The sequence below is a fragment of the Caretta caretta genome, chromosome 19, assembly GCF_965140235.1.
Source record: "Caretta caretta isolate rCarCar2 chromosome 19, rCarCar1.hap1, whole genome shotgun sequence".
In the NCBI taxonomy this organism is placed as follows: domain Eukaryota; kingdom Metazoa; phylum Chordata; order Testudines; family Cheloniidae; genus Caretta; species Caretta caretta.
In genome coordinates this window covers 13,421,146-13,443,969 of record NC_134224.1, presented here as the reverse complement: position 1 = coordinate 13,443,969, position 22,824 = coordinate 13,421,146, and the positions used below count along the sequence as shown (strand labels likewise).

Sequence of the window (22,824 nt, the reverse complement as noted above, 5' to 3'; positions counted from 1 at the left end):
CCCTCACTACAAGAAGGATGTGGAAAAATTGGAAAGAGTCCAGTGGAGGGCAACAAAAATGATTAGGGGACTGGAATACATGAGTTATGAGGAGAGGCTGAGGGAGCTGGGATTGTTTAGCCTGCAGAAGAGAAGAATGAGGGGGGATTTGATAGCTGCTTTCAACTACCTGAAAGGGGGTTCCAAAGAGGATGACTCTAGACTGTTCTCAGTGGTAGCAGATGACAGAACAAGGAGTAATGGTCTCAAGTTGCAGTGGGGGAGGTTTAGGTTGGATATTAGGAAAAACTTTTTCACTAGGAGGGTGGTGAAGCACTGGAATGCGTGACTTAGGGAGGTGGTGGAATCTTCTTTTTTGGAAGTTTTTAAGGTCAGTCGTGACAAAGCCCTGGCTGGGATGATTTAGTTGGGGATTGGTCCTGCTTTGAGCAGGGGGTTGGACTAGATGACCTCCTGAGGTCCCTTCCAACCCTGATATTCTATTATTCTATTCTATGATTCTATGATTCCCTTCCCACCGCAACTCACCTCATCTCTGCCCTTCCCCACCAGCTCCCTGCTGTCTGGGACAGCTGCAGTTGCCATCCATGTGCTCGCTACTCCTCCAGATCCCACCCGTGGCTACCCAGCTGCCCTATGAATTAGACCCCAAGTCTATTCTTACCAGTCTGGATAGATCAGGGGTGGGCAAACTTTTTGGCCTGAGGGACGCATCTGGGTATGGAAATTGTATGGTGGGCCATGAATGCCCAGTGGGGGAGGTGGACTCTATGGGGTGTAGCATGGGAGGGCTCTATAAGGGATGTTACCAATGTGGGAGGATGACAAGGGGTATGGCGCCGGTGTGATTGTGTGTGGGACTATACAGGGGTGGTAACAGGGACTCCTCAGGGCCCTGCCGGCAGTGACACCAAGGCAGCCGTACCAGGGACCGTCAGAGGCAGAAGCACCCTAGCTTCTGGGCAGTTCTGAGGCTCTCGAGGGTGGGGCCGTAGGAGACCAGGAGGGAATTGGGCACGCTGCTGCGTGGGTGGCAGGGGGGTTCTGATCCTGGAAACAGCACGGTGAAGTCGCGCCTGCACAATGTGGCTCTGCGTGCCGGAAGATGGTGCTCATCAAGGGAATTGTGAGGCTGGGGAGTGCCGGGCAGGCAGAGCAGGGCAAGCCCCCAACCCTGCTTCCCAGCAGGAGCTTGAGAGCATAAGAACATCTGATGGGCCAAAAGCGGCCCAAGGGCCATAGTTTGCCCACCCCGGGATAGATTCTGCTCCCATTTCAGAGCCGAGAAACCTGCCCTGGTAACGGGACTTGCTAGAAGTATCACTTGGGTTGATCTAGATTTACCGGGGTGTAACTGCCTGCAGCCTCAGGGCTGCGATTGCAATGGAATTTCTCTGCATTTACCATAGTAGATTTTGGCCCACTGGCTTCATAAGGAATTACTCTGATTTACACCAGCTGTAACTGAGTGCAGGATCTGGCCACTCCGTGGGGTTCCCCTGGATTTACCTGGCTCTAACCTGAGGGTTGTATTTGACTGTCCCGACTGAAATATTTTGGCCTTACTTCTGAGGCACCCACTGCTTCCAGCTGTGGCTCCCCACCCCAGACCTATTCCCACGTGCCTCCTGGTGCTGGCAACACTGACTCAGCCCATTTCGAAGGGCCCTTCCTGCTTAGTCGCCGACTGCTGGTGGCCACTGAATGAGGCAGCAGCCAGTGGCAAGGCGGCTGGTTCCAGGAGACCATGAAACAACACACACAGAAGGCCAAGATGACCAGGTGATTATAGTCATCTCAACTTTTGGGCACCCAGTTTGCGACACCTTGAAAGGACCGGATTTCCGGGAAGGGCTGAGAACTAGCCCTCTGAAAATCAGATGCCTTTAACGTACCTTGTTGTGGGCACCCAAAAAGACTGAGGCACTCAAAATCACTTGGCCACTTCAGAAAACCTTGGCAGGATAGCTTAGGCTGGGTGTGAGCACTGGACAGGAGCAGCCGTTATGCCCCTGCAAAATGTTACCCAACCTGGATTCCCCCATTCCCACATCTGCTCTGGGAACACACACAAATAAAATAGGACACTCAGGAAGTTGGCATCCATTAGCAAACATCAAACTCATGATTACAACGGAGACAGGAAATGACACAACTCGCTTTAGTGTCTTCACTCCAACGTGGCTTGTGTCTCCACAGAGGCTAAAGCCTGCAGATGACCTTCTGGGTGCCTCTGAAAAGCTGCTTAGACTTAAAATAAAATTAAAAAAACCCAACTACGGTTGTTTCCATAAATCCTTTGTAACCATCACTGAGAAACAGGCTCGAATTACTCTTTTTTCCCTTCCCACTTTGCCTCTTCTTTCTCCTTGATCTGCTCTGTGCGTTGAATGTGTCCACAGGTGTGCACAGGTGAAGTCCCCTTGCTCGCCCTTGTATGTTTCACAGTCCTGGCTGTCATGGAGGCATCACTGTGGTAATGGAGCAAGTGCTGGCAACCAACCTGTATAAGCTCTGTCTCCTGATGTGAGTGGAAAGAGGGCCTGGGAGATGGAGAGCAGGAGGATGAAGATCTAACATGGCCAACATTGCCCCACGTTCTGCCTTTTGTTTTTCATTATTGTATTTTTTTGATTGTGACCATTATTATTTTTCCCCCTCTCGCCAGTTGCACTAGCTCAAAGTCTGAGTGCAAAATGCATGTTTGGCGTGAACCCTAAACAGACATTTGCTTTCCATCTTCCGGGCACGATGCTATCTTGTCTCCAGTGATTCCAGGTATTCCAGTGCTATGTCGTAGCAGAAATGATACTGCTCCTTTAAGAAGAAGAAAAAAAGAAATGCGTGAAGAGCTGAAGTAAAGAGCTGCCCAGCATAAGCCACTTGTACTGCGCAAGAGGTTTTATTGGTCTTAGAAGCCTATGAATAGAGCAGAGCAGGAACCAGACTTTGCAGTTTCACAATTTTGAAATTTCTGTGGCTCCAAAATAGAAGGAAAACAAGAAATTTCTAAATTTCCTGCAAAATGAAATTTTGGGGAAAAAAATGCTTCAGGTCTATCGAAATCTTCTGTTTCAATTTTGACTTTTCCCCATTAATTAATTCTATTATATTACTTAAAAAATTAAATGAAAGGTCAATTCAAAATGGAGAATCAAAAGGTTCTGTTTTCAATAGGTTCAAACGCGATACTTCAACCTTATAGAAATGCTTTTTTCCATTTTTCTTCCCCAAAGAATGTTCATCATTGGTGACACATTTCCACAAAACATTTCATGTTTGACAAAACTGGTATTTTCCAATGGGAAAACATTCCTTCCGAGCCTTTCCAACCAGCTCTGCGTATGCTGCGCGCTCTCAGCTATGAACTACCTACCTACATAGATCTAGATAGTGCTTTTGGGGAACACTCTCGTAACATTACTATAGGTGCTGGACCTAGGGGTGCTGGGGGTGCTTCTGCACCCTCTGGCTTGAAGGGGTTTCCATCATATACAGGGGTTACAGTTTGGTTCAATGCTTCTCAGCACCCCACTATACAAATTGTTCCAGCCCCCCTGAACATTATCTGTTCATGAAAAAATAAATGCATTTGAAACTGGTAAAAGGTGCCTGGGGACAGACCTGGGGACTAAGGTCCTGGATTATCCAGCCTGGGCAATGGAAGCACAAGCATCCTACAAATAATCTGATCAATGCATCTTAACCCTGACTCAGAAGACCTATATCTAGGGAAGAAAGGCGAATTCAGTCTCCTCGGTCCATTCATTTCTCAGCCTCCCCACCAAGACTGCCAACAAGGGAGCCAATTAATGCCAATTGTGGGGGGGCCATGTTGCCACATGGAATTGGTTTCTCATTAGTGTCAATGGCAGCCCCCACCTGAGACAGGACGAGACACTAGGTCAGCCAGGCGCGGGGGTCTCTGCTGCATCTGCTACACATCTGAGCCCACCCTTCCATGTACAAAGCAGGTGACTGCATGTGCCAACGGATGGGTGCATATATAAGCCCCACTAAGGCAGCTTAAGGGCCCGATCCTGGAAAACTGGTGTTGGGGAGTCTTACCGTTCACATTCAAGGAAGTGAGCCTGAAACAAACTACTCCCTACAGCAAAGACTTACAACCTTCCTCTCAGTGCAATGGCTTGGATGCCTGCACCGTGAGCACAGCTGAGTCATTACAGCTCCCTTGGTACAGGTACAGTTAATTGTTGCCTGCACCAGTCTGGGTTTAGTGGGAGCAATTAAAGTACCCTTGTCTGCATATATTTTGTGGCCACGACTTAGGTCCTGTGTGAAAATTTCCCCTGGCTAGAATTGCTACCCTGTGCATTGATTTTTCTATATTTAGAAGATATACAGGATCTTATTTTCCCATTAGAGGAAGGGCTAAAATAATGAGTTCCTCTGAATGGGAGGATTTGTATATATTTATTTAGCTAGGCCCTAAAGTTTACAAGTATCATTCTGCCCTGGACATCTTGCACTCTAAGAGCATGGTCGTGCATGAATGCGCCAAGTAAGGCATCAACCCATGGCGATAGAGCAGCCCTGGTGCCTTTAACAGAACGAGCCCTTTTTCCGCTAGCAGAGCATGTGTCCATCGATTTCTCTGGTTCCCAACCCCATTAGGGACTCATCACTCAATCAGAGGGCGTCAGAGCTTGAATCATAGAATATCAGGGTTGGAAGGGACCTCAGGAGGTCATCTAGTCCAACCCCCTGCTCAAAACAGGACCAACCCCAACTAAATCATCCCAGCCAGGGCTTTGTCAAGCTGGGCCTTAAAAACCTCTAAGGACGGAGATTCCACCACCTCCCTAGGTAACCCATTCCAGTGCTTCACCACCCTCCTAGTGAAATAGTTTTTCCTAATATCCAACCTAAACCTCCCCCACTGCAACTTGAGACCATTACTCCTGTTCTGTCATCTGCCACCACTGAGAACAGCCGAGCTCCATCCTCTTTGGAGCCCCCCTTCAGGTATTTGAAGGCTGCTATCAAATCCCCTCTCACTCTTCTCTTCTGCAGACTAAATAACCCCAGTTCCCTCAGCCTCTCCTCGTAAGTCATATATCCCGTCCCCCTAATACTTTTTGTTGCCCTCCGCTGGACTCTCTCCAATTTGTCCACATCCCTTCTGTAGTGGGGGGACCAAAACTGGACGCAATACATCACAAGCAGATGATAGCTGTGACTTCGGGAGGGGGATGAGCCTCGGGATGCTCTCAGAGCAATGAGGATCCTGTTTGCATGCAATTTCCTTTGCAAACACAAAGACAGGAGGGGGCACAAAATCCCATGCACAGGAAATCTATCTATCTATCTTTGGATGAGCTATTACCAGCAGGATAGTGAGTTTGTGTGTGTGTTTTTTGGAGGGGGGTGAGAGAACCTGGATTTGTGCAGGAAATGGCCCACCTTGATTATCATGCACATTGTGTAGAGAGTTGTCACTTTGGATGGGCTATTACCAGCAGGAGAGTGAGTTTGTGTGTGGGGGGGTGGAGGGTGAGAAAACCTGGATTTGTGCTGGAAATGGCCCAACTTGATGATCACTTTAGATAAGCTATTACCAGCAGGACAGTGGGGTGGGAGGAGGTATTGTTTTATGATCTCTGTATGTATATAAAGTCTGCTGCAGTTTCCACGGTATGCATCCGATGAAGTGAGCTGTAGCTCACGAAAGCTCATGCTCAAATAAATTGGTTAGTCTCTAAGGTGCCACAAGTACTCCTTTTCTTTATGTGAGAGTGCTAAGTGCTTCTAAAGCAGAATCCTCCAGTGAGCTCTGTGGGAAGCATCAGTGGGCCTACAAAAAGAATTAAATTAGCTGTGTGGAGGGGTGGGTACCACTAGGCTGGCCCAGGTATGGGGGGGTCTTAGAATCATAGACTTTCAGGGTTGGAAGGAACCTCAGGAGGTCATCTAGTCCAACCCCCTGCTCAAAGCAGGACCAACCCCCAATTTTTGGCCCAAATCCCTAAATGGCCCACTCAAGGATTGAACTCACAACCCTGGGTTTAGCAGGCCAATGCTCAAACCACTGAGCTATTCCTCCCTCCTTGAGGGGGAGGGGGGTCTAGGGGAAGGAAATCAAAGAGAGGAGGCAGCCGCAGAGATTAAAACCGCAGAATGCTTTTGGATTAAGGAAAGGGATTGTTTCCTTTTATAATAATGTAAAAATAAACCCCCACAGGCAGCCAGCGGGGGGGGGGGGGGGGGGGCACAGGAAGGCCCACCAGGATCCGCAGCTGGTCTGAAGTGGAGCAGACCCCCTGACTTCAGAGAGGCTACCCCCATTTACCCCAGTGGGAGATCTGGCCCACAGTGGCTCCATGAGATTCAGTTTCCTGGAGTAGACATTTCAGGTTCATTTAAGGCTGGGAAAAGATTGTGTTCTGATCCGAAATGCTGCTTTTTGGTAATACCTTTGCAATTTAGCCCAATGGGCTTGACAACTTCATGCCTGTCAACTGCACCTTTTTATTACTTATTCTCCCCCCGCCCAATCATGGTTTAATTCCTAATGCAAAGCACATCCCTCCCAAAGCCATTTCAGTTTTAAAGCAAGGGATTTTATAATCCAGGCAATGCAAACACGCTAGCCACCTTGCTTTGAAAAACGCAACAAACCACTTGGATTCCTCTCACAAAGTGATAAAACCCCCAGCTTGACCCCTATGTAGCTCTCACCCCAACCAGCTGTAGGTAGGTTGGCAACTGTCTAATGGCACAAAACCGAACACCCCTTCCCTGAGGCCCTGCCCCTGCTCGCTCAATTTCCCCCATCCTCACTCACTTTCACCAGGCTGGGGCAGGGGATTGGGGTGCAGGAGGGGGGTAAGGCCGGGGATGAGGGGTTTGGGGTGTGGGAGAGGGCTCTGGCTGGGGTAGGGGGTTGGGGTGAAGTGGGGGGTGAGGACTCCAGCTGGGGGTGCAGGCTCTGGGTGGGGCTGGGGATGAGGGGTTTAGGATGCAGGAGGGGGCTCCGGGCTGGGGCCGAGGGTTTGGAGGGGTGCGGTTCTGGCTGGGGCTGTGGGCTCTGGGCTGGGGCCAGGGATGAGGGATCTCGGGTGCAGGAGGGGGCTCTGGGCTGGGGCAGGGGGTTGGGGTGTGTGTGGGGGTGCGGGCTCTGGGAGGGAGTTTGGGTGTGGGAGGGGCTCCAGGCTGGGGGTGCGGGCTCTGGGGTGGGGCCCGGGATGAGGGATCTGGGGTGCAGGAGGGGGCTCTGGGCTGGGGCAGGAGGTTGGGGTGTGGGAGGGGGTGCGGGGTCCTGGTGGCACTTACTGCAGCTCCCAAGTCCCTGCAGACCCTAGGCACATGGGTGGCCAGGGAGGCTCCGTGTGCTGCCCTCGCGCCCGCAGGTTCCCGGCCAATGAGAGCTGCGGAGCTGGCCCTCAGGGCGGGGGCAGGGCATGGAGCCTCCCTGGCCACCCATGCATCTAGGGGCCACAGGGACCTGGCGGCCGCTTCCGAGAACCACACGGAGCTAGGGCAGGTAAGGAGCCTGCCTTAGTCCTGGGCCCCCGCTGACCGGACTTTTAATGGCCCGGTCAGTACCCTTTTCGACCCTTGCAGCAAGGTCACGCTGGTGGGGCATGCAGTGCACTCTTCAAAATGGCATCCTCCATGTCTAACACTGAACAAACACACATCTGGTTTTATAACAGTACCAGACAAGGGCAAACCATTTAAAAACAGGACTCTCTTGCTTAAAACTGGACCAATGGCCTGCAATTCAACAGGGCCAAAGAAAACCTCCAAGAATGCAGTTGTTGTGGAGGACAAGACTTACCTTGGCTGCTCTTTACTCTGTAGTGAACTGGGTACGGTGAAGGTGAGAAACTGAGGGGACTGGCTAGAGACAAGCAAATCATGGCTGAGTGCTAGCTCAAGGGTGTCTACTCTGCTGTGGCCAGAGGTGTGGCCACAGCCCGTGTAGACACACCCAAGCCGTCTTGGAGCTGGCTAGTGCCAATAACAGCAGTGAGGCTGCAGCAGCACGGGACCTGGACAAGTCTGCCTGGGACCCTGGATACGTACTGGAGTGGCTAACCCCCACGGCCGCAGCTTCACTGCTGTTGTGACTGGAGCTAGCTCGGGTATGTCTACATGGGCCAAAGCCACATCTCTGGTTGCTAAGGTTGCCAACTGTCTAATCACACAAACCCAAACACCCTTGCCCCGCCCCTGCACCAGGGACCCATCCCTGCACCTTCTCCGAGGCCCCACCCCGGTCACTCCATTTCCCCTCCTTCCATCACTCACTCTCCCCCACCCTCACTTGCTTTCACCGGGCTGGGGCAGGGGGTTAGGGTGCGGGCTTTGGAGTATGGGTGGGGGCTGAGCCTGGGGAAGGGGGTTGGGGTGCACGAGGGGGCTTTGGGCTGGGGGTTGGGGTGTAGGAGGGGGTGCGGGCTCTGGGAAGAGTTTGGGTGCAGGAGGGGACTCAGGGCTGGGGCAGAGGATTGGGGTGCAGGAGGGGGCTTGGGGTGCTGGCTGTGGGATGGGGCTCAGGACTGGGGCAGAGGGTTGGGGTGTGGAAAGGAGTGAGGGCTCTGGCCAGGAGGTGCTTACCTCGGGTGGCTCCTGGTTGACGGTGCAGTGGGGCTAAGGCAGACTCCCTGCCTGCCCTGGCCCCGCGCTGCTCCCAAAAATGGCCGGCACATACCTATGGCCCCTGGGGAGGACAGGGGGCTCCGCGCACTGCCTCTGCTTGCAGGCACCACCCCCAAAGCTCCCATTGGCCATAGTTCCCGGCCAATGGGAACTGCGGAGTTAGTGCTGAGGGCAGGGGCAATGCGCAGAGATGCTTTGCCACCTCGCCCGCCCACTAGGGCCCACAGGGATGTGCTCTGTGAAGTGTTCCCCTCCTAACCTACAGCCAGTCACACCGAAACCACCAGTGCCCTCCTTAGGGCAGCTTTAAACCCACCAAGCTGATCCCCGTCACAGAATTCGGAGCTGAGGATTCCAGCAGGGGAAAGGCCCCAGGTGTGAGCTACCTGCACCACCTCCCAGGGTAATACATCCTGCATGGCTTTGTATGAGAGCCCAGACAGTGGGATATGGATGTCAAGGGCACAAAACCCCATGGCCACGTGCTGCTCGTCTTACTCCACCCCACCTTCACCCAGCCTGCTCAGGTCACACGGCACTCTCAGCAATGTCTGCTGAGGACTGGACGGCAGAAGGGAGGCCTCTGCCTGCCGCCCAGCCACACCACAGGCTGGCAGAAAAAAAGGATCCACAAAGGGCACAGGAGAGATCTGGAAAGAGACCAATGGTCAGGCTGGAGAGGGGAAGAGCTATGGTGAAGCCTGGTTGTTGTGTGAGTTGTAGCCCAATGCCAACAACAAAGTTCTTAGGGTTGAAGGCCAGAAGGGACCATAAGAACATCTAGTCTGACCTCCTGTATAGAAAAGGCCACTCCATTTCACCCATCTACCCCTGCGTTGAGCCCAATCACTTGGGTTTGGCTAAAGCATCTTCCAGAAAGGCATCGGGTCTTGATTTGCAGACATCAAACGATGGAGAATCCACCACTTCCTTTGGGAGTCTGTGCCAGTGGTTGATCACCCTCACTGTTAAAAAAATTGTACCTTACTTCTAAATGGAATTTGTCTGGCTTCAGTTTCCACCCATTGGTTCTTGTTCTGCCCTTCTCGGCTAGATTAACGAGCCCTGTAATATTGGTATTTGCTCCCTGAGAAGGTCCTGATATGCGGTAAAGTCCCCTCTCAATCTTCTCTTTGATAAACTAAACAGGTTGAGCTCTCACTGTCAGGCATTTTTCCAGACCTCAAATCATTTTGGTGGCTCTTTTTTGCACTCCCCCCTTCAAATTTTCCACACCCTTTTAAAACTGTGGACACTAGAACTGTATGCAGTTTCCAGCATCGGAGTTACCAATGCCATGTGCAGATATAAAATCACTGCCCTACTCCTACACGTCCAAGGATCGCATCAGCCTTTTTTGCCACAGCATTGCACTGAGAGCTCACGGTGAGTTACTTATGACCCCCTCAACCCTTTGCAGTCACTGCTTTTCGGATACAGCCACCCATTCTGTAGGTGCAGCCGGCGTTCCTTGTTCCAGATGGCCAACTTTACATCTGGCTGAATTAAAACACATTTTGTTTGAACAGGCCCAGTTTACCAAGCAATTCAGATCGCTCTGTAGGACTGCCTGTCCTCAACTTTGTTTATTGCTCTGCTTATCTTTGCATCATCCGCAAATTTTATCAGCAGTGATTTCGCTTGATCACTCCCCACTGACAGCTACGTCTTGAGATCTGTCAATTAGCCAGTTCTTACTCCATTTAACATATGCTTTATTGACATTGGATAGTGCTAATTTTTCAATCAGAACATCAATGTGGGGGGAGGGCTACCTCAGTGGTTTGAGCATTGGCCTGTTAAACCCAGGGTTGTGAGTTCAATCCTTGAGGGGGCCATTTAGGGATCTGGGGCAAAAATTGGAGATTGGTCCTACTTTGAGCAGGCGGTTGGACTAGATGACCTCCTGAGGTCCCTTCCAACCCTGATATTCTATGATTCTAGAGTAAGTCAAAGGCCATATAAGAGTCTAAGTACATTACATCTATGCAGTTACCTTCATCAATCAAACTCATAATCACCTCAAAGAATGAAACCAAGACCTATTTTCCATAAAACCATATTGGCTGGTATTAATTATATTCCTCTCCTTTAATTCTTTATTAACTGAATCCCGTATCAATTTTTCCATTATTTTGCCTGGGACTGATGTCAAGCTAGTCAGTCTACAGCTATCCGGGTCATTCCACTTGCTCGTTTTGAATATTGGCACATTAGCACTCTTCCAGGTTTCTGGAGCTTCCCCGGTATTCCCAGACTTATTTAAAATTAACATCAGATATCTCCTGAGCCAACTCTTTTAGGACTCTTGGGTGAAAGTTATCCAAGCCTGCTTCTTTAAAAATGTTTATCCCTAGCAGATGTCTTTCAACATCCTTCTTGGTTACCAATGGACTGGAAATCATTCTCCTCCCCGAGACATCATTTTCATGTGCCAAAAACACATCAACATGCTTCTTTCTGAATACAGAACAGAAATATTTACTGAACACATCTGCCTTTTCTGCATCATGATTAACAGTTTTACCATCTCCATCTAGTAATGGGCCTAAATCAGTTAGGATTTCTTTTGTTCCTACACAGGAGTAGTTAGGTTGTCTTTAGCATGTGGTGTGTACGCAATGGGTTCTGGTGCTCGGAGATAGAAAAGGCAAGGCCACCACAGGCAAACGCAACCCACTGCAGGCCCTGTTGTCCCTGGCAGGATGTGAGTGACTCTTCCCACTGAAGTGTAGAGGAGTCCCTCGTATCCCGCCCAGGAGATGGGTGGGCAGAGAACTGAGCACCAGTGTCCTATGTGGATCTGTCACAGCAAGGCCTTCATGGGTGTGGCTCTCATTGGAGCACTGCAGGTGGGATCATGTGGGACGACGTCCTTGTTAAGCACCATCATCCTGCGCACAATGGCGTGGGAGCAGGGTGGAGGGGTGCAGTCACCACTGGCCCCACTGTGAGGATCAGGTCGTCACACTGGGTGGGTGACAGGTCTGCTCTGGTATGGCAACTCCCACGCAGAGCAGTGCCAGACGCAGCAGGCTCAGCCCTAGGGGCCTCCCAGCTCATTCTCCAGTCTCCGTTCACGTAGATCTGCACTCCCTGAGTTTAGGGTATAAACTAACCCATGGGGAAACTCTGCTGAAACCACCAGTTGCACATGGTGTCCATCTGACAGTGTGCGCAACAGGCAAATGCCATCAGAACAAGGAGACCAGCGGACCACGGGGCTTGGCAGGGAGCCTGAGACCAGAAAATGCTCCACAGGGCTGCCCCCCTTTGCTCCTCAGCCAGGACCCCTACTGCTCCTAACCCGCAGGAACAGCTGGAATCATACCTAGTGAATTAACTACAAACCACCACCCCTTTGTTATTCAGGGGACGAGCCCAGCAATGATACTACGAGGTCATTGCCTCAGACTCTGGGACGCACCCAAGTCACGTTCAGCAAGTGGCTGGGGCAGGGGAAAGAGGTGCCAGGCTGAGACGAATACATCCACGCTGGCTTGGTGTTTGTGCCTCCTGGCTCCCCGGTCCAGGCTGGATTAACTGGGTCCCAGTGTGCCTTGACACACAGCAGGACTTTCTGATACACAGGAGCAGGTCAAGCGGGAGGCAGGCAGAAGGGACAGGAGATGTGGGGGGCGTCGTTCAGCACTTACCAAGGTCTCGACCATATTTGGCTTGTAGTTGCGGAGGGTCTTTGCAGCATAGAAAACATCCACCAAGTTGTGACACTTGATCATCTCCAGGATCATGGTAGAGGCACAGAATGTGCCGCTCCGACCACCCCCATTCCTAGAGGGAGACATACACGGAGTCAGTCAGTGGAGAGCCAGCGCACAAGGAGACCCACAGAGTAGTTGCCCCAAGAACAGCCTCACTAAACAGCAAACCAGCTGCAATGGCTGGCCCCTTTCTCTGGTGCCTTTCTCCTGAGGATCTGCTAGTGTTTGACAGGCTTTAGTGAATTAAGCTCCGTGACACTGGGAGGTAGGAAGTGGGGCATGGAGAGGCAAATGCCAGTGCTTTCAACTTGGGGGCCTTGAGAAGTGGCTTGATATTCAGATCGCAGCGAGAGCTGCCAGCATGCAACCCCTCTGAAAATCAGGCCAGTTCCATTCCTGGAAGAAACCACCTGCTGCAGCAGATAATACCTTCCCCTTTTCAGTAATAAAAGACGAGCTACTGTCCGAGTGAGGAGTTGGAGAAGCAAGTCAGGGAGCAAACGGATTCATTAGAGCCACACGTCGCCAGGACCGGCCGGACACCCCGGAACTCCAAAGGATGAAATTGCTGAGCTACGGACCAAACGATGCAATAGGCTCCTGTACCAGAGGGCTGGTGGGTAGCCAGGGTTGTAGCTAGTTTAATAAAAGGTATGAAGAGTGGTCCTGGCAATTTCAGAGGCATGAACCTTCCTTCAGGCCTGCTGACCTTGTTTCCAAATTACCACAGTGTCTGAGCCCCTCATAATCTTTAATGTCTGAATCCTCAGGATGCCTCCTATGAGGTAGGATGGTGCTGTTATCCCCAGGGGATGGGAAACGGAGGCACAGAGACTAAGTGACTTTACCAAGTCTGGGGTATAGCAGGGAGTTGAACCCAGGCCAGCACTATAACCATGGACCATCCTGCCTCATCATCCTCCTGTTCTCCCTGCCATGGGCCTGTTAAGGAAGTTAAGTAGCTCTGGTGAGCGAGGCCAAGTATCGTCATGATCAGAACCTGACTCAGATGGAAGACAAGGGCTAGGAATTTTCATTCTGGCAGGGGGTTAGCAGTGGGGGACCCCTGGGATCTGTGGTAGGAGCCTCTCATTGAGACGAGGGACCTCACTTTGCTGTCTCTGGCATATCGGAATGAATTTGAGGGTGGTTTCTTCCAGGAGCTGTTCACACTGCGCGTTTCCTGGCTGGGCCTGCTCCCTAGAACTCATGGGTGGTGGTCTCGGTTTTCCCTCTGCCAGGTCGGGCCTGACTGAACCTCTCACAAAGCAAAGCTGTGACCTGACACCGCCCCACTGTGATAATGACATTCTTCTAACTCCGAACTGAGCAAACTGGTTCAAATGTGGGGGGACGCTGTGGCCCCATACACCAGGACTCGTCAGAGGCACTACAACGAGAACGGCTGGGGTCTTGCAGCTCATCGGGCCTGGACTCAGAGCACTGGGTTCAATTCCTGGCTCTGCCACAACTTCCTATGTAACTGGGGCATGTTCCTTTCTCTCTCCATGTCTCCGGTCCCCCTGTGTAAAATGGGGTGGATGATCCTGTTCTTCCTCCGCTTTATCTGTGATGTCTATTTGGGGTAGCGGCTGCCCTCAGAACCAAGTTTATCGCTCACGTCCCATCGTTCTGCTTAGCGTCAAAAGCTACTGGGTACACCCTTCCTCCCCCTGCAAACGCATCAGCCTTGCCAGAGACACCGGCCTCTGATTTATGAGCCTCCACACCCTCCTCCTTGCCTTGCTCCCTCTCTTACCTCCCGGTCTTCATCTCCTCAGAGCTCTGAGGGGGCAGAGAGCCGTATTTTACAAAGGACGCTCTCAAATTATACTTAGGTTAATGAAGACGGATGAGGTTGTAATTAATTTTTGATTAAAAGCTTGCCTGCTGTCCCTGTCGATTTGAAAACTCATTATGCCCAGTGTCTGTGTGCGCGCAAATGGATGGAGGACGGTTGAGAGCACTCATAGAGTGCGAGCTCAGTAACCAGCCCTGCTGGAGAGCACATCACTGCAATCACTCAGCTGCTGCCTGCATCCCCTTCTCCTGAAAAGCCCGGCAGGCTCCCGGGACTCTGCACAGCAGCTGGGATTGCTGCTCAACCCCACAGTGACGGGAGCAGCTTCCACTCTGGGTGCAGCGGGCCTGGACCTCAGCTGGTGTCCACTGAGCTCAACGGATTGACACCGATTTCCACCAGCTGAGCTCCTAGCCCAGTGAGGTCAGAGCTTTGGGCAAGTGTTTTTAAATGCCTCAAAACTCACCACAGGGATCAGAGGAAATCCAAGATGGCAGCTGCCAGGTCTCTGCTTGGCGCTGCACGTGCACAGAACTGCATCAACGGTGGCTTGCTTAAATACAGACTTCACGCCCAGGAGGGCCCTTGGGCAGCACTAAGCGCTGGTGGGCTGATGGGGGTCGCTCCCCTCTAGCCCTTTGGGCACGTGGGCTGGCGGGAGCCGCTGGCCACCAGCCCAGGAGAGCAGGCTGTTGTTCTCTGGGGGCTACTCACAAGCAGTGCACGATTGTCCTCCCATTGCTGCTCTCCTCCTGCCACTTCTCCACTTGGGCCAGCAGGTGCAGGAACGACTTCTTGGAGTCTGGCGTGTCCCTGTACGCTGACCACCTCAGGTACTGGAAATGCCGGACCATCAGGTGCCCTTCCTGCAACTAGAAGAGGCCCATTAGTGTGTGAGTATGGCCCCCTCCTAGATGTCCTGCTGGAGGGTCTGGTGGGGGCAAGGGGCGACTCAGGACTTGTTAATGCTTGTGGAAGGGAGGCTTCACATGGGCAGCGCATAGGCAAGTGTCCATCTACCCACCCTTCCCGAATCTCTTGCTATTCAGTCATCTCCCCAGCACCTCTCCTAGTGTATCTCAACCCTGATTTGCACTGCCCTGGCCATTCCCGTCACAACCCACCAAACACGAATGCAGCTCTGACAATGCACCTCAACCTAATCTGTACCACCCCTTGCTATCCCTGTCCTGGGCTCCCTGCAATGCCAATGCACCTTAACCTAACCTGTAGCCCCGCCGCTAGCCCCATCCTGGACTCCCCACATAATGCACCTCAGTCCTGCCGTGTACTTGGCTGAGAGCACCTACACTTATTCATGCTTTGTTCACTGCAAACCTCTTGAAACAAGGCCATCCAGCCAGGGGGCGGAGAATGGTAAGAATGCTCTTTAATACCCTAGTAATCTAGTTAGCTTTGCAACCTAATGCAGTTAGAAGGCTCTGGGAGAAGATGGATTTATATGCACAAAGCTAAGTAAGCCTGGGCTTTAGCCAGATGGATGTGGGGCTCAGTTCTGACTCGGAAGATGAAAATATTCTGGGAATGAAGCCTGGCTTGTGCAATGAAACACCAGGCCCAGCGCTCCATTTGGGATTGCTGTTTTCAGCCACAACTGTGTGGGGAGTTGAGGCGGGCGGGTGAAAGGGAAGGGAGAGAGAAATCTAAGGCAGGTTGTTGGATTCCCAGCAAACAGCACTGGATCTCTCGGGCTAGGATCCTAGATACCCAGGTGGGATGGAAGCAGGCACCTGCTCTTAATTCTAAAATCAGCGGGGCCAGAGAATTCCGACTCCCAGCGCCCTGCAATACGGCAGTACAGGCTGATCTCACGTTTACCTCCCAAAGGACGGCACAGTGCTTGGCAAAATCAGATCAACGCACGGTGCGCAGGGCTCGCTTTGCTCCTGCTGATGTACACACAGGGCCCAATTCTGCTCCCTCTTACACAGATGTGAAGCTGAAACAACACCACTGACTTCGGGATTTACACCAACGGCCAGGAGAGGATAATTTAGCCCACTAAGAACTGACTCTCATTCTCCTATCACACTGTGAGCAGCTTCACGTTCACACACATACACCCCCCCTCACAAGCATACCCACGCACATGGGTCCCAGTATCACACACACCACACAGAGCAGCATCACAATCATAGAATCATAGAATCATAGAATATAAGGGTTGGAAGGGACCCCAGAAGGTCATCTAGTCCAACCCCCTGCTCGAAGCAGGACCAATTCCCAGTTAAATCATCCCAGCCAGGGCTTTGTCAAGCCTGACCTTAAAAACCTCTAAGGAAGGAGATTCTACCACCTCCCTAGGTAACGCATTCCAGTGTTTCACCACCCTCTTAGTGAAAAAGTTTTTCCTAATATCCAATCTAAACCTCCCCCACTGCAACTTGAGACCATTACTCCTCGTTCTGTCATCTGATACCATTGAGAACAGTCTAGAGCCATCCTCTTTGGAACCCCCTTTCAGGTAGTTGAAAGCAGCTATCAAATCCCCCCTCATTCTTCTCTTCTGCAGGCTAAACAATCCCAGCTCCCTCAGCCTCTCCTCATAACTCATGTGTTCTAGACCCCTAATCATTTTTGTTGCCCTTCGCTGGACTCTCTCCAATTTATCCACATCCTTCTTGTAGTGTGGGGCCCAAAACTGGACACAGTACTCCAGATGAGGCCTCACCAATGTCGAATAGAGGGGAACGATCACGTCCCTCGATCTGCTCGCTATGCCCCTACTTATACATCCCAAAATGCCATTGGCCTTCTTGGCAACAAGGGCACACTGCTGACTCATATCCAGCTTCTCGTCCACTGTCACCCCTAGGTCCTTTTCCGCAGAACTGCTGCCTAGCCATTCGGTCCCTAGTCTGTAGCTGTGCATTGGGTTCTTCCGTCCTAAGTGCAGGACCCTGCACTTATCCTTATTGAACCTCATCAGATTTCTTTTGGCCCAATCCTCCAATTTGTCTAGGTCCTTCTGTATCCTATCCCTCCCCTCCAGCGTATCTACCACTCCTCCCAGTTTAGTATCATCCGCAAATTTGCTGAGAGTGCAATCCACACCATCCTCCAGATCATTTATGAAGATATTGAACAAAACCGGCCCCAGGACCGACCCTTGGGGCACACCACTTGATACCGGCTGCCAACTAGACATGGAGCCATTGATCACTACCCGTTGAGCCCGACAATCTAGCCAGCTTTCTACCCACCTTATAGTGCATTCATCCAGCCCATACTTCCTTAACTTGCTGACAATCATACACAGCCAATACCATACCTAGCTCAGCTTCACAGTTACATGTGCCCCTCTCACACACACTTTAGACATAACATTATCTGGAGCAGCACACACAACTACACCCTCACACAGTGCATTGCCACACGCACTCTCTCCCACTCTACACAGCAGCACCCGGCAACCACCCTCAGACACACACAGCAGCAGCCACACAGACCGATTTGATTCTCTAGTGTAAACGCTTTCCCATTAAAGCAGCCCAGGCAGGACTGCAGAGTTCCGGGGTTTGAAACAGCTTCGTCTAATTCATGATACAACTTTCCAAATCCCAGATAATCTGGGGAAGAGGCGACAATTCAGGAGGTTCTTTCTGCTGTCTGGATTGAAGATCCTAGCTCCTCATTCACCTGGGTTGCTTGTAAGTTCCAGAGAGGATCTGATGTTGACTTCCACGCTGTGACTCTCCCCGTGGAAGGAAAAGGCCTAGGTAGGGATCGTCGAATCGTGGAAGTCAACGAATGGCTACGCAGGTGGTGTCGGAGAGAAGGCTTTGGATTCTTCGACCATGGGATGGTGTTCCAAGAAGGAGTGCTAGGCAGAGACGGGCTCCACTTAACGAAGAGAGGGAAGAGCATCTTCGCGAGCAGGCTGGCTAACCTAGTGAGGAGGGCTTTAAACTAGGTTCACCGGGGGAAGGAGACCAAAGCCCTGAGGTAAGTGGGAAAGCGGGATACCGGGAGGAAGCACAGGCAGGAATGTCTGTGAGGGGAGGGCTCCTGCCTCATACTGGGAATGAGGGGCGATCAACAGGTTATCTCAAGTGCTTATATACAAATGCACAAAGCCTTGGAAACAAGCAGGGAGAACTGGAGGTCCTGGTGATGTCAAAGAACTATGACGTGATCGGAATAACAGAGACTTGGTGGGATAACTCACATGACTGGAGTACTGTCATGGATGGATATAAACTGTTCAGGAAGGACAGGCAGGGCAGAAAAGGTGGGGGAGTAGCACTGTATGTAAGGGAGCAGTATGACTGCTCAGAGCTCCGGTACGAAACTGCAGAAAAACCTGAGTGTCTCTGGATTAAGTTTAGAAGTGTGTGCAACAAGAGTGATGTAGTGGTGGGAGTCTGCTATAGACCACCGGACCAGGGGGATGAGGTAGATGAGGCTTTCTTCCGGCAGCTCACGGAAGCTACTGGATCGCATGCCCTGATTCTCATGGGTGACTTTAATTTTCCTGATATCTGCTGGGAGAGCAATACAGCAGTGCATAGACAATCCAGGAAGTTTTTGGAAAGCGTAGGGGACAATTTCCTGGCGCAAGTGCTCGAGGAGCCAACTAGGGGGGGCGCTTTTCTTGACCTGCTGCTCACAAACCGGGTAGAATTAGTGGGAGAAGCAAAAGTGGATGGGAATCTGGGAGGCAGTGACCATGAGTTGGTTGAGTTCAGGATCCTGACACAGGGAAGAAAGGTAAGCAGCACGATACGGACCCTGGACTTCAGGAAAGCAGACTTTGACTCCCTCAGGGAACGGATGGCCAGGATCCCCTGGGGGACTAACTTGAAGGGGAAAGGAGTCCAGGAGAGCTGGCTGTATTTCAAGGAATCCCTGTTGAGGTTACAGGGACAAACCATCCCGATGAGTCGAAAGAATAGTAAATATGGCAGGCGACCAGCTTGGCTTAATGGTGAAATCTTAGCGGATCTTAAACATAAAAAAGAAGCTTACAAGAAGTGGAAGGTTGGACATATGACCAGGGAAGAGTATAAAAATATTGCTCGGGCATGTAGGAATGTTATCAGGAGGGCCAAATCGCACCTGGAGCTGCAGCTAGCCAGAGATGTCAAGAGTAACAAGAAGGGTTTCTTCAGGTATGTTGGCAACAAGAAGAAAGCCAAGGAATGTGTGGGCCCCTTACTGAATGAGGGAGGCAAACTAGTGACAGAGGATGTGGAAAAAGCTAATGTACTCAATGCTTTTTTTGCCTCTGTTTTCACTAACAAGGTTAGCTCCCAGACTGCTACGCTGGGCATCACAAAATGGGGAAGAGATGGACAGCCCTCTGTGGAGATAGAGGTGGTTAGGGACTTTTTAGAAAAGCTGGACGTGCACAAGTCCATGGGGCCGGACGAGTTGCATCCGAGAGTGCTGAAGGAACTGGCGGCTGTGATTGCAGAGCCATTGGCCATTATCTTTGAAAACTCGTGGCGAACCGGGGAAGTCCCGGATGACTGGAAAAAGGCTAATGTAGTGCCAATCTTTAAAAAAGGGAAGAAGGAGGATCCTGGGAACTACAGGCCAGTCAGCCACACTTCAGTCCCTGGAAAAATCATGGAGCAGGTCCTCAAAGAATCAATCCTGAAGCACTTGCATGAGAGGAAAGTGATCAGGAACAGCCAGCATGGATTCACCAAGGGAAGGTCATGCCTGACTAATCTAATCGCCTTCTATGATGAGATTACTGGTTCTGTGGATGAAGGGAAAGCAGTGGATGTATTGTTTCTTGACTTTAGCAAAGCTTTTGACACGGTCTCCCACAGTATTCTTGTCAGCAAGTTAAGGAAGTATGGGCTGGATGAATGCACTACAAGGTGGGTAGAAAGCTGGCTAGATTGTCGGGCTCAACGGGTAGTGATCAATGGCTCCATGTCTAGTTGGCAGCCGGTATTAAGTGGAGTGCCCCAAGGGTCGGTCCTGGGGCCGGTTTTGTTCAATATCTTCATAAATGATCTGGAGGATGGTGTGGATTGCACTCTCAGCAAATTTGCGGATGATACTAAACTGGGAGGAGTGGTAGATACGCTGGAGGGGAGGGATAGGATACAGAAGGACCTAGACAAATTGGAGGATTGGGCCAAAAGAAATCTGATGAGGTTCAATAAGGATAAGTGCAGGGTCCTGCACTTAGGACGGAAGAACCCAATGCACAGCTACAGACTAGGGACCGAATGGCTAGGCAGCAGTTCTGCGGAAAAGGACCTAGGGGTGACAGTGGACGAGAAGCTGGATATGAGTCAGCAGTGTGCCCTTGTTGCCAAGAAGGCCAATGGCATTTTGGGATGTATAAGTAGGGGCATAGCGAGCAGATCGAGGGACGTGATCGTTCCCCTCTATTCGACATTGGTGAGGCCTCATCTGGAGTACTGTGTCCAGTTTTGGGCCCCACACTTCAAGAAGGATGTGGATAAATTGGAGAGAGTCCAGCGAAGGGCAACAAAAATGATTAGGGGTCTGGAACACATGACTTATGAGGAGAGGCTGAGGGAGCTGGGATTGTTTAGCCTGCAGAAGAGAAGAATGAGGGGGGATTTGATAGCTGCTTTCAACTACCTGAAAGGGGGTTCCAAAGAGGATGGCTCTAGACTGTTCTCAATGGTATCAGATGACAGAACGAGGAGTAATGGTCTCAAGCTGCAGTGGGGGAGGTTTAGATTGGATATTAGGAAAAACTTTTTCACTAAGAGGGTGGTGAAACACTGGAATGCGTTACCTAGGGAGGTGGTAGAATCTCCTTCCTTAGAGGTTTTTAAGGTCAGGCTTGACAAAGCCCTGGCTGGGATGATTTACCTGGGAATTGGTCCTGCTTCGAGCAGGGGGTTGGACTAGATGACCTTCTGGGGTCCCTTCCAACCTTATATTCTATGATTCTATGATTCTATGACACCCTGACACCCCAATATTCACCATTGTCGTGTAATTAGGATATGTTTTGTACAAAGTATGTCTTGTGAGGTATCATCCTAAAAGTCTGGATCTGCTAGACATTAATATCTCGTTGGAGTGTATGTGCTATCGTCGTATGTGAAGTTATGAAGTTTGGCTCTGTGTGTGTTACTGAAACACATTGTGAGGGTGAAAACACCCACAAGCAGCCTTCAGGTACAACAGTCAAAAAGCCAAACAATGTTGGTGGCTTGCTGAGGAAATGCACACAAGCACAAGGATTCATAGAATCACAGAAGATTAGGGTTGGAAGAGACCTCAGAAGGTCATCTAGTCCAACCCCCTGCTCAAGGCAGGACCAACCCCAACTAAATCATCCCAGCCAGGGTTTTGTCAAGCCAGGCCTTAAAAACCTCTAAGGATGGAGATTCCACCACCGCCCTAGGTAACCCATTCCAGTGCTTCACCACGCTCCTAGTGAAATAGTGTTTCCTAATATCCAACCTAGACCTCCCCCACTGCAACTTGAGACCATTGCTCCTTGTTCTGTCATCTGCCACCCCAGGAACTATGCACAACAGAAACCTCTCAGAGATAGCACTACACAATGGGAACTGTTTGACACAGCAAAAGAGCTTTCCAGAAAGTGGGAAGAAGATATAAAAGGGGGGAAATGACATCATGAGAGTACCTCACTCTCCCTACAACAACACACCTGGAAACATCTGAGGAACAAAGACTGAACTGGGGGAAGTGATGGTCCCAAGCTAAGAGATTTCTTGCCTGTGTATGAAAACCTGGGAAATCCGAGCTGCAAAGCAAAGGCAGCTTGTGCCTCAAGAATCTGCCAGACTGTTTATCACTCAGGGTGAGAATCTGCTAATTCATATCCTACCTATCTAGTGTGTTAAGATCAGTTTGTGGTTTTGTTTATTTACTAGGTAATCTGCTTTGATCTGTTTTGCTATCCCTTATAATCACTTAAAATCTATCCTTTTTTAGTTAATAAACTTATTTTATGTTTTAATCCAAACCAGTGTGCGTTTGACTAAGGAGCCTGGGGAAAATCTCAGCTTGGTTACCACAAGTGTGCATGGTCCTCTTCACGTCAAGGGAGAGGCGGACCCGGTGTTACACCCATACACTGGCCAGATTGGACCAGGGAAGGACACTATTGCTCTGGGGTCCGAGGCTGGCAGGCTGGCAGTTAGAGAGCCCACATGTGACTGCAGCTCGGTGTGTCCTCACCCCTGTGAATGCTAGGGAAAGTGCAAGCTTGGAGGGCTTTGCAACTTGTCACAGCAGCACAGTGTGAGAGGAAGCCCAGGCTGGTAGGTCAGAGGGCTCAGTGGTACCCCAGTTCCAGGTGGCAACCTGGGGGGAACCCATCACACATGCCATTTACCTTCCCTCGCTGGTCAGTTTTCACTGCTAATGACCTGCCTGCAGTTATTCTGGAAGTCACCTGCCAGACAGGTGCTGGTGGGGAGTGGACATTTTGCTGGCATATGGTACCCATTAAAAATAGCCCCTGGGGCTACAGCAAAGGAAGGAGTCTGAGGGTCAGGGGCTGTCTCTGTGCTGATTCAGTTATGCAGGACAGCAAGCGGAGAAATCAAAATGCAACTGAAGCACCCAAGCCCGTCAGGCAGGCTCGGCTCTGACATTAAAGTTAGAGGCTAAATGAGGTCTGGGCTTGCTCCAAACCATTGTTAAGTGCTAGCGACGGGCAGACCTCTAAATGATTCCATT

The 22,824-nt window shown here is 50.9% G+C and overlaps 1 protein-coding gene across 10 annotated transcripts in view; it reads right to left on the bottom strand.

The window, feature by feature from the left end:
* Window positions 1–2,083: 2,083 nt before the first annotated feature.
* PTPRU (protein tyrosine phosphatase receptor type U) overlaps window positions 2,084–22,824 on the bottom strand; it is a 322,599-nt gene continuing 301,858 nt past the window's right edge. For 8 of the 10 annotated variants that reach the window (XM_048825549.2, XM_048825552.2, XM_048825554.2 and 5 more), the window contains 3 exons: window positions 14,863–15,020; window positions 12,282–12,417; window positions 2,084–2,817 (listed from right to left, as the gene is read on the bottom strand). In XM_048825549.2, coding sequence (XP_048681506.1) covers window positions 2,755–2,817; window positions 12,282–12,417; window positions 14,863–15,020 — 357 coding nt within the window. In that variant the 3' untranslated portion in view covers window positions 2,084–2,754. The remainder of the gene's footprint in view (window positions 2,818–12,281; window positions 12,418–14,862; window positions 15,021–22,824) is intronic. The other 2 variants (XM_048825551.2, XM_048825557.2) reach the window with 1 other exon arrangement.